The sequence below is a fragment of a genome, unplaced genomic scaffold (genome assembly GCF_019419815.1).
Source record: "Pyrus x bretschneideri cultivar Hongxiangsu unplaced genomic scaffold, Pyrus_bretschneideri_v1 Contig79, whole genome shotgun sequence".
Taxonomy (NCBI): Eukaryota; Viridiplantae; Streptophyta; class Magnoliopsida; order Rosales; family Rosaceae; genus Pyrus; species Pyrus x bretschneideri.
In genome coordinates this window covers 1510457-1522912 of record NW_025999819.1, presented here as the reverse complement: position 1 = coordinate 1522912, position 12456 = coordinate 1510457, and the positions used below count along the sequence as shown (strand labels likewise).

Sequence of the window (12456 nt, the reverse complement as noted above, 5' to 3'; positions counted from 1 at the left end):
TGTTGCTCTCAATACTGACCACGCTCTCTCTCCTACCCATATGTGTTTTTTCACTCATTTTTTTTATTTTGAAAATTTGATAACCCAATTGTCTATTTTGCTGAATTGAAAAAATCAATTGTTTGTTTTTGGTGAAATTAAATTTCTTTATCCTTTTCATGCTATGCCGAAATTGGCTGTTTGTTTACTGTATGAATGGTGAAACGGGAGAGAGAGAGAGAGAGAGAGAGAGAGAGAGAGAGAGAGAGAGAGAGAGAGAGAGAGAGAGAGAGAGAGAGAGAGAGAGTGAGAGAGAGAGAGAGAGAAGGGAGCATGAGAGAGAAGTGTGAAAATTCACTAAAGACAAATGGTATATTTGTAACTTACACTTCATAGAAGAAAAGTGTTGTCTTAATATGAAATTAAGAATTAGAAGCATACTTGATGTGTAATTTTTTCTAAATTTTTGTCATTTTCATTGAGTTTGAGATTCAAGCATTTCATATTAAATAAAAGGAAAACTAATGAAAATGACTTGAAAATTTTGAGTTTTAACGATAAAGATAAAATAAAGGATAAAGTGAATAATACCAGTATTGACTTTTTAGTGTAAAAATGTAGTTTTTCATTAAAGTGAACAGTACCAGAAACTTTTCGTTAAAGTTCTATTAAAAGAGTTATTAAGTTATTTTTTTGTTAAGAAAAGTTTAGAGAAACCTTTTTATTAAAGCTTCCTAATAATGAGTGGTTCATAAATTACCTACCACGCTAATTATTTACCATGCCAATCGTGACAAAGCAGTGCGATATTAAATTGCTTCTCTATATATCTAATGGCTCGTGGACCAACATTTTCCAAACCCATAAGCATTTTCATTCAACGTTCTCTGGATCGAGTAGTAGTGAGATATCAGCTTCTAGCGAGCTCGGTTTTGCTAGTGCAGATACGAGTCATAGAAAATAGCAGCAGTGACTAGTGAGAGAGCCTGCTATTATATACCATATGGGGCGTTGGGTGAAGATTGTGATGATGCCCTGTGGAGAGTTCTTGGGGAGAAAATGGAATTTACAGGACCTAGTCATAGCGAGTACCCTTTCGTCGATGCACTTTCTTTCTTTATTTGCACCCTGTTATTTTACTTGGGGTGCATTTTGGGTCGCCTTTGCACTCCATATGTTAACCACTTTAGGAGTCACTCTGTCATTCCATAGAAATCTTTCACACAAGAGTTTCAGGCTTCCGAAATGGCTCGAATACTTATTTGCCTACGTCGCAGTTCTATCGCTTCAGGTACATTTTAGCATCATTCTGTGCCTAAATAGTAGCATTTTTTTTTTTCCTCTTGCAATAATATTAGGGAAGATGATTGAGTTTGGTGTGTTGCACGTATATGCAGGGTAGCCCAATAGAATGGGTGAGCTCACACCGTCACCACCACCAGTTTACTGATACACCGAAAGATGTTCATAGCCCCATTCAAGGTTTTTGGTTTAGTCACATTGGATGGATCATCGATAGCGGTTCACGGTTTGGAAAGGTAGCAACAACATACACAACTATAAATACACATATCCTACAAGCATATGTCGTCGAACTATTAAATTAACATTGGAAATTTTGCAGTACGGGGGACTAAAGAACGTTCAAGATTTGAAAAGGCAGGCCTTCTATAGGTTTCTTCACCATACTTATGTTATACATTCAGTTGTTCTACCTGGAAGTTTATTATATGCCTTTGGTGGCCTTCCCTTCCTGGTTTGGGGACTGGTGAGATATATTATTAATTGCTTCCTCCTAAGTTTAGCTTTGAAAAAATTGCACAGTTTCTATGTGGTCATATATATAAACCTCACTTGCAAAAAATTTGTTTCTCGGTCAAAAAGTTACATTTTTGCACCCGTATAAACCTAACTTGCAACTTTTGGATGGAGTTTAAACTTGAGATTTTGACTAAAATTCGGGCTTAATAGATACTTCTTCCATTTGTTCTTCTTCTTTAATTTCTTTTTCTTCTTCATGAATGATGTGGTCCAAGTGCCCGACCCTAAAATTTTTCAGCTTAGCAAAGATAAACAGCAAGATCATTGTATTATGAAACTTAAGTCCCTTTTGTGATTGCAGGGAGTGAGGATAGTAACTGTTCTGCACGTAACATTGCTAGTAAATTCTGCTGGCCACATGTGGGGGAAACAAGTATACAACACCGGAGATTTGTCCAGGAACAATTGGTATAAATTTTCACTTTATTTTCTTCCCCCTCGTACTACCACATATATGTAAGTACTCTTTGATAAATTTGGAAGTTAATTACATGTTTTTATTTAACTGTTTTAGGTGGTTGGCAATGGTTACACTTGGAGAAGGGTGGCACAACAATCACCATGCATTCGACTACTCAGCACGACAGGGTTTGGAATGGTGGCAGATTGACTTAACTTGGTATGTTATCAAAGTTTTACAAGCAGTTGGATGGGCAACAGATGTGAAAACTCCAACTGAGTCCCAGAAGCAAAGAAAGGTGTTCAATGGTGAAATGGTGCCAACAGATGTGAAACCTCAACCTCCGACTAAGTCCCAGAAGCTTGTGTCGTAATGTAGCTCCACCTACCGGTTGCCCATGTCCCTTGCTCCGCCCACCGTTTGCAAGTGGTTTTTTTTGTTTTGTTTTTCGTCCAAGTAGTTTTGTTTCCAATTGTGGTAATATAGTATTAATATATTTCTATATGTTCGTAATTGTAATCGTTTTCGAGAAATGATGACCGATTAATGAAATATAGTTGAGTTTTCTCTAAATAAACCTACAAATCATTATTTTACTATTATTAGGTGGACAAAATCCATATTTTGTTTTTAATGTTCCACGTTTAAGAACCACTTCAAAATCTTAGTACTTTGACAAGATCGGAATTGAAAGCTCAACAATTTAAAAACTTCATTTCTTAACCAAAATCCAGCCATAAAATGCGAAAAACACGGCGCACAAGTGAAAGGCCTCAAACCATTTCATCTTCTTCAGATCTTACCTCTCTTACTAAGAGGCTTTTTTTGTTGGAGTGTATGTGAATTGTTTTCAGTATTTATGGAATCAAACAAGTGTTTATTTTGGACACTTTGAAACTCAAAAATACACATCTATATGCTACTTTGCCCCTCAAAATAAGGGAAAGGGATCCCTTCCTCCTAATCCATCAAATCAGGGAATCCGTGCAGTTGAAATTTGATCCAACGACTACAAACAGGGGCCCACTTTAAAAGTTATAATAACTTCAGCTTTTGGATCAAATTTTAACGACACGAATTCCCTAATTTGGTGGATTAAAAGGAAGAAATCCGAAGTGGATCCCCTTCCCAAAATAAGTACCTTTAAACCATGGCTCCTAGAATGCATAGACATGTATATTATGTACAACATAACATACATTCATATCAGCCTACCCTATTTGAGGGTTAATTAGAAAATGGCTTTCTGTTTTTTTTTTCTATATTCCAACGATGTTCTAGTTGTATGGAAAAGAAGTAATTTATCCGAAATTGAGGGATGATTGAATTAGACTATAATGAGCTAGCCACTTACTAAATATTAAACTCAACACAAATGGTCGAAACTAATAATTTTGACTTGCGAGTGAAGAATAATGCAATATTAATGCGTACCTATCGTGTCGCATCCTGGCCCGGGTCCCCACCACATCCTGGGCTCGACTCCACCGTAGCACAATATTGTCCGCTTTGGGCCCCACCACACCCTCACGATTTTGTTTCTGGGAACTCACACGAGAACTTCCCAATGGTTCACCCATCATGGGATTGCTCTTGCGCACTACTCACTTAACTTCGGGGTTCCGATGGAACCTGAAGCTAGTGAGCTCCCTAAAGGCCTTGTGCTAGATAGAGATGAAAATATACATATAAGGTTTACAGGATCCACACCTCTGAACGATGTGGGCATTGATTGATGAGATATGGATAAGTCGTACAAGTCACTATAGGTGACTCCCGACTTATATGCTAGCATTGATTGATGAGCTATTGGTTCAGCTGTACAGGCCACAATAGGTGGATCCGGCTGACATACCATTTCATATTGATTTATTTCACCTGGGTTACTTATTCTTGTTGAGATATTTGACATGACAGAACTGTGAGACTGTTATTTTGGTTTTTCTTTTGAGTTATAGTCATGCCTGTGAGTTATGGGAAATTATACGGGTGTTACGGCGAGGGGCTACTGCCTTTGGTAATTGAAATTGGTTTGAAAAGTTTTGTTTTGCTCACTCACATTTTCTATTTTTGCACCCCTCCAGATTCTAGCAGCAAAGTTCCGTATCGACGAGGATTCGTGGCAATTTTCAGTACAGATGTTTCTTATGATGGTATAATCATTATCTTACCTTACCCTACTATACGTATGCTCTGTATCACGCGTGAAATGGGTCCAGACCCGCTCATCACGCACTTATGTACTTAAGCACTTATAGATTTTAATTTATTCATATTTTATACACTATCACGCTTTATAGCTTCATCACCTTCCTGGTGTCGGCCAACATAGCTCGATTCGGGGTCCTAGTAGACATTCTGGGTCGGAGCGTGTAATATCGCCTACTCAATTTTTTTTTTTTTTTTTTTTTTTTAAATATGCCAAGAAAATTATTTTGTTAGACCATATTTTGTAGACCAAATTAATGATGCAGCTATTGATAGTTAAATTCTTTCTTTAATAATTTAAATTTAAATATCAACTATCACATCATTTAGTTTTATAAAATATGTACTATCATAACTTTTTTTTTTTTTTTTTTTTTTTTTTTTAATAAAAATGATCATTATTTTATACTCTCTCCAGTGAAAATATCAACTGTATGGAAAGTGGAAACACAGCCATAGAAAAGCAATATTTAGTTGCTGGCTCTCACCAACTAATGTCCAAGATATTCCGAGAGGCAACTATCAACCACATCCTGACAAGCATGGCATATATTTAATTTTCCAAGCTTCTCCATAAGAAGATAATGCATTTGTAGCTCATAACTTCTCCATACGAACATAATGCATTCGTCGGTGAAAGATTTGATTATTCGATGTATCTTTGATTTTTGGTTCCATTAACATGTATTCTCTTTTCTTTCAACTGGGTAGTTGTCATAACTTAGAAGCACACTATTCAACTCTTAACATGCCATGCATTTAATTATAAGATTGCTCCAAGTATACTTCGCTCGGATATAGAATCAATCCATATTTATGCAAAGTATGGGCAGCTTTTGAGGGTCAAATTACAAAGTAGCTGCTAACTGTGACTTCTTTATTTTCAATTTAAGAGATGCTGGCAGAGTTTAGATACAGACTTTGTGGATTCTTTTAGAATTTTGAACAAAAACAGGTTCTTTTATGTCATAAATAGTAGTGTTCTAGGAATGTGTGTGTAAACTTATAATAGTATTAGATGGGATGTAAGATCTCACATCGCCCAGGGGTGAGGATCCTGCAAGTCTTATATGTATATTTCTATCTCTACCTAGCATGAGGCCTTTTGGAAGCTCATTGGCTTCGGGTTCCATCGGAACTTAGAAGTTAAGCGAGTTCGTGCGAGAGCAATCCCAAGATGGGTGATCCACTGAGAAGTTCTCGTGTGAGTTCCCAGAAACAAAACCGTGAGGGCGTGGTTGGGGCCCAAAATGGACAATATCGTGCTACGGTGGAGTCGAACCCGAGATGTGATGGGGGCGTCGGGATGTGACATAGGATCTAAGAGCATCTCTTAAAACTCTTATAGAGATGTCAAATATGAATTGTCAAAATTTTATTTGAAGGTTGATGTGATAATTTAAAATTGATGTCAAAATTTTTTTCATTCCAATGGGCATGTTAAATTATTATTTTATCTAAACTACATATTATAGAACCCTATTTGTCAACCAAAGACTAATGAAATCACTATTATATCGTTTTATGCATAACTGTAAGCAAATATCAGGAAAAAAAAACGGTCATTAAAATAATTTCGCATAAACAAGTTTTTATTATTTTTTTTCTTCCCTCACCCACATCTAGGGTTCATCGAGGATAACGTAATCTAAACACTTCAATTTTCATACCCACTGCTTGAGTCTAAAATCATTCTCTAACTTGACCGTCGGAGAACCTTTGGCCGACACACTCCCCCAATCCTAGGCACAATTGTTTTACTGTTTTGCAACTTACTTATACTTGACCACCGCTTACAAAGATGCACAAATTTAGTTCCAACACAAACTTTGTCAACGTAACTACGACAAATGCACGTGTAGCTCGACCATTTCGACCATTTCAAACTTGAATATGGCTAGTTTCGGGTCCCATATTCATCCTATTTGCATGCATTCACCACAAGCTAACAAGCCTAGGTTGCATGGCATTAGTCTGTATTTAATTTTGCAATCTTTTTGAACGTAATGAATGACTAATGAAGACATATGTATGTGTAGCTACTCGACCAAGTCCACGAATATGGTTCCCTTTTTTATGTAAGATATAGCTTTTATTCAATTAGGGCGAATACCTTGCAACCTAATGTTATTTTATAAGATATACTACTTCCCGGTTGAGCTGTTTTATAACGGTCTCTAAGGTCTTCAGTCGAATTTTTCTTCTTTCCAGTAGTAGTTCATCTGATGAGTTCGTCGTGCAATTTGAGTTTAAGCATTGGGCTTCTGAAAACTATCTTCTGTAGGGATTCCCGATCGCCTTGTATAACTATTGATCAATGGCTACCTGATGCGTGATTTATACGCACACAAACTAAACCCTCTTTTTGTCAAATTGTAGTATAGGTGCAAGTAGGGATCGTTCTGGACCGGGGATTAGGAGGGATTGTTAATCACTTGGATTTGACTCAAAAACGTAAAAACACAATATAAAACACTATACTAGACTCAAGGAATTCAAAACTAAACTTTAAAACACTAAGACAAACCAAAGACTCAAAACAAGTTCAAAAGACTCCAAATACTTAAAAACATAAAATAAGACAAATCAAATGATTAAGAGTTAACAAAATAGGGGGGGATTGTGGTTGGACGAGATTAAACTAAACGAACAGATTATAATTTAAAACAGATAGTAAAGATGAATGTGATGAAAATATGGATGATGGAATAGCTAAGGGGTTTTTCTCCACACATGTTACACTTGCATAATAAAAAGATTTCTAGTTGAGTTTCAATAAATCATTAATTCTCAACACTCCAGGTTAATTAGGTCCGCTTAAATTAACCGTCAAGTTTTCCTTAAGTTAATGAATTGGATGATTGCATACGACAACCCAAAGCATTCCTCACAAGTTCCCTACATGAATTGCATAATAGAGATACAAGCAAGAATCATTAAGTTCTTTGAAAACTATAAGTGTTGACGAGGCATTCGTTACTATGATTGCATGAAACTTATGCCAAGAATTCGTTTAACGCGATTGTTTATAAGCAACCTCCACTACTTGTGAATATAAGTTCATAACGATTAGGTGAAATTCACTTATATTCTAGCGTCAAATTCATGCATGAAAATTAAGTGTGCACTCTCAATAAACATACATAAATAGGTTATCAATAAAACAGTTAAACAAATTGAATTCACAACTTATGAAACGTAATTAGAAGTAATCAAATCAAAATGCAAGCATAAACATATATTTCGAATCCCCCCCTAGCTAAAGGGGGGTTTAGTTCCTCATGATTACAAAACAAAGAGAATCAAAATTAAACATTATAATCGAGGAAAAGAAACACCTAAACATTCCAACAACTCAAACTTGAATTGTATGAACGTTTAGGCACTCTTCTCCTCCTCTTCGTTGTAGCATAAGGTCTAAGGGATGTTGTTGATGTGTTGAATGGATTGGGGGATTATGGAAATGGATGAGGAGTGGAAGTGTTTGTGGTGTGTTGTGTATGAAAATGAGATGATCATTGAATGAATGAATGCAAGGGTATTTATAGGAGTAGTGGAGGGAACATATGGCTATGTCATTTGTAGGTGAAGTAGGTGGATGTTGTAGGTGAAGTGGATGTTGTAGGTGAAGTAGGTGGATGTTGTAGGTGAAGTGGGTGGATGTTGTAGGTGAAGTAGGTGGATGTTGTAGGTGAAGTGGATGTTGTAGGTGAAGTAGGTGGATGTTGTAGGTGAAGTAGGTGGATGTTATGTTAAGTGGTAAGTGATAAGTGATATGATATGTGGTTATGATATGATAAGTGGTTAAGTGGTGATGATAAGTGATAAGTGATTAAGTGATATGATATGTGGTGATAATAAGTGATAAGTGCATGTGGGTTAACTAATGAAGGAAATGCATGTGCAATGACAATGTGTTAGAATGGATGTGTGTTATGCATGGTATGATTGGGATTAGGAAAGGTTTAAATGTCCTAAAACTAAAGAGAACAAGGTTCCAACACTTTGGCTCCAATTAGGTCTTCAATTTCGTCCAACACTTTGGCTTCAAGCATAAGCTATCCGTCCTTAGCCCAAAAGTGCTCTAAAAGTCTCCAAAATGCATCTTTTTGCTCCTTTAGCCCTTTGGACCTACAAACACACGAAAATAGCTTAAAGTACTAAAATAACTAAAGAAACATACCGTAAATGTACGAGAACAAGCCATTTAAGTCGCATAAATATGCTCCTATCAAATACCCCCACACTTATCTTTTGCTAGTCCTCGAGCAAAACAAAACAACAAAAGAACACGAAACTAGACAAAACGAACAAAACACAACCTACACCTTCCAACAATCGTATCAGGGACTTCCAATGCACATGACAAATTAAAAATCATTATTCTCACAGATTTGAGCCATCTTTACACTTAAGTACATTCTTACTCATAGTCACCACATACTAGTTCACAATTAAGCATTTAAAACCATGTTTTGAATGTAGTAACATGCCTTAGAGAATTCCCTCAATTTCTTACTAGATGTACTCTCGTTTTTCACACAGATTTTCTGACTACACACCCTACACTAGGTATATGTGAGAAGATTGATGTAAACATGTAGACGAACACTCACATATGTTATAATAAGGAAAGCATTTTCTGGAGTTAATAAGCATGTTTAGATATGATCTCATGAATGGAATGCTACTACTTAGACGCGAGAACCAGTGACACCATAAGCCCATACCAAGTTCAAACTCCACAAATTGAAATACACAACACTCAAGATAGAAGTCAAGGGTTGTAACGGGGCTTGGGGTATGTGGATAACAAAGAAGGGATATGGAAAACAAAGGTTTTTAAAGAAATAGTGAGCAAAGCATTTGAATCAACTTAGAATTCACTTTTGAATGAAAACTCAACTTTTGAACAAAAAGGGAGAGTTTAGACAATTTACACCCAGAATTGGTGTTTTGGAACCTTTCTTCAATCACTTATTCTTTCATTTTTTTCTTTTCTCTTTTTTTTTTTTTTTTTTTTTTTTTTTTTTTCTTTTGAATCTCAAAACATCAACACTTAAACATTCTCTCCCCCACACTTATTTTTTTTCATAATGTAACTCAAAAGGAATTCAATTAAGTCATGCTCACTATCTTTTAAGAACAAGGGTGGGGATTGTCCTAAACTAGGCTAGGTGAGGAAAATGTGGGTAAACAAAGAATAAAGGCTAAACAAGGCTCAACGGGGTTAAAACTTACAACATATACGAAGTATGGGAAGTAAGGCTATTTGGCTATGGTGGTGGTCACTACACAACTTCTTCTTGAATATGTGTTATGCAAATCAATAACATGCTTTGAATGAAATGGGCATGAGTTCTAGCATTTGGAACTATATGATGAAACGCCTTCTAAGTAGTAACCAAGCAAAGAATAATGAGATCATGCAACGACTTTAGAAAACAAGAAATCACAGATTAAACTCTCCAAAGAACGTTATAGGCTCAAGTCTCTCAGGGTTGTAGCGTTTGTTTGAGTTCCTTCCTTCAAGCATGTTACAAAAACGAATTTTTTTCTTCTTTTATGATTGCATGTGAAGTCATACATTATAACCATAACCAAGCATATACCAAGAGTAAATCATACTTTTCTCTATGTTTATAACTCTTTCTAACCGTCATGCAATTATAAACCAAATCCTTGTCATTGTGTTGGAAGGTATCCTAAGACACAAACACACAAAAACGACTCAAAACACTCTTTTTAGGCTTTTCAAAACAATTTTTTTTTTCAAATTTTTATGGTATTTTCGGAGTTATAAAAACAAAACATACTAAAATACTCTAAAACAACTTAAAAACGCCTTAAAACAGTAAGGAACAACATTTGAAGTTATGGGTGATAAAATCTCACGAATTTGTATCAACAACATTAGTTACCCCCCCCCACACTTAAATCAAACATTGTCCTCAATGTTTTAAGCTTAAAATCACACCAAACAAAAGTAAATATAAAAACAGCAACTAAACATACTAAACATGGCAGAATGTAAATAACAAAGAGAAGAGTTTAGAGACGCAAATCTGGTTGTGGAATGTAAATTCCATCTTCTCCTTGTTGATTTCATTGAGGCTTGATGTTGTTGATTCCACAGGGGTTCCTCCCATCGTTGATTTTCCTTTGTGCTACTCTTGAACTGGGCAGCAGGATTCTTTTGGTCTCCCCCGGAGGTCTGAGCTTTCCCCTTTTATCTGTTTCTTTGTTCAATCTTTGCAGGAGTGGTCCCTTCTCTGGAAGTGTATCAACCGTTGAAGATGACTACTCGAGAGCAACGCTAAGTAAGCAATCAGGAATAGATTCCAGGCAGTTGGCTCCAGATCGGAAGACTGGTTCCAAGTGCCGGCTGATTGCTTCTTTTACCTTGCCATGCGAGTAAGAACAAGGACAAAGAAAAAGACAGGGAAAGAGCATGATATGAGATACTTTTGCTTTTGACCTTGATGATATGAGATACCTTTGCTTTTGAAGAAGCGGTGAATGAATCAGCACATGTATTTGTTGTGCTGTTTCCTCCTGGGTCATATGTACTCCAGACATCTGGTATCATCTTTGGGGAAGAAGAAAAAATTGAGTAATTCGAAAGGCTTTGCTGGGAGTGCGCCCTCAGAGGTGAGGGAGAGTTGGGCATTTTCTTCAGGTTTGCCCTGCCATAAAAGACGAAGGTCGACATATATAGAGATAATATCAAGTGGTGGTACTTTTTACCTTTGTCGACAAACGTTTTGATCCCGCAAATCCGGCTTTTTGAAATAATGGCGCCTCTTCGATCTCTGAACACGCCTCTTCGATTTCTGAGCAGGCGCCCCTTCGATTTCTGAACGACGCCCCTTCGCTTTCTGAATGACGCCCCTTCGCTTTCTGAACGACACGTGGTAGTGCAGATGCGGCTCCTTTTGACAAAGCTGCACGCGTCTTCTGAAAAGCTGAGAAAGCGTCGCCGAACTTTGCGCTTGTCGGCTAAAGATGTGTAGTTGCGATGATGGCCTCCACGTGTTGTCTGAAAAGAAGAACTCTTTTGACAAAGTTGAACACGTCTTCTGAAAAGCTGAGAAAGCGTCGCCTAAATTACGCCGGAAATTCCGGCTTTTTGAATTGGTGGACGCGTCGCCTTGGCTTTTTTATTGAGCTATCGATCACCACAACAAACACACTCTGAAGATTTCCCATTCTTGATAATCGACTCCGGCCCTTTGAAATTTAACTCCATCCCTTCTCTTTGAACACTTTTGAAAAATGGCAAACTCATCGAACCTTAGCTTGGAATTGAGCCTTAGCAGTGATACGGGCGCGCCGCGTCAAGGTAACATATGGCGCCCTTCTTTCTTTTCTTCTAACGGTCCTCTCACAGGTGAAGACTCCGTGATGCAGGACGCCACAACAGCTACAATAGTAGCTAGGAACCTCCTCACTCCAAAAGATAGTAGGCTGCTGTCAGGACGGTCCGATGAGTTGGCCGTTCAAGAGTCCCTCGCACTTAGTGTTCAGTGTGCGAGCTCTGTGTCCAATATGGGCCAACGCCTGCTTGCCCGCTCCCGTCAGGTGGAATCATTGATGGCTGAGGTGGAAAGTCTCAAGCAAGAGATCAAGCAGCTGAAGTATGAGAATAGAAGTTTGCATGTGCTTGCAAACAACTATTCGACGGGCATGAAGAGGAAGCTTGATGAGCTGCAAGAATCCAATGTTCGAATGCAAAGTGACCGTCAAAGTGACCGTCAAAGGCTTTCGGCTTACTTCCAGAGGCACATTTTTCCTGGCTCGTCCAGCGTTTGGCCAAGTATTGGGGCCTGGAATGCTCCCGCTCCGATGCCTTCCGCTCCGATGCCTTCTGCTCCGATGGCTTCCGCTCCGATGCCTCCTGCTTCTATGCCTTCCACTTCTATGCCTTCCGCTCCGACGCCTCGTAGTGGGGCTTCACGTAAACAACCTTTGTGAAGCTCCATCTTTCTCCATGTTTATTTTTATTCTTTTTTTTTTTTTTTTTTTTTTTTTTTTTTTTTTTTTTTTTC

The 12456-nt window shown here is 37.6% G+C and overlaps 1 protein-coding gene across 1 annotated transcript; it reads left to right on the top strand.

Annotated features, from left to right (window-relative positions):
* Window positions 1–825: 825 nt before the first annotated feature.
* LOC125472993 (palmitoyl-monogalactosyldiacylglycerol delta-7 desaturase, chloroplastic-like) lies at window positions 826–2773 on the top strand. Its single transcript, XM_048575199.1, has 5 exons — window positions 826–1270; window positions 1377–1517; window positions 1604–1747; window positions 2102–2208; window positions 2315–2773. The coding sequence occupies exons 1-5, from the start codon at window positions 983–985 to the stop codon at window positions 2571–2573; spliced, it is 939 nt and encodes a 312-aa protein (XP_048431156.1). The 5' UTR covers window positions 826–982; the 3' UTR covers window positions 2574–2773.
* Window positions 2774–12456: the final 9683 nt, after the last annotated feature.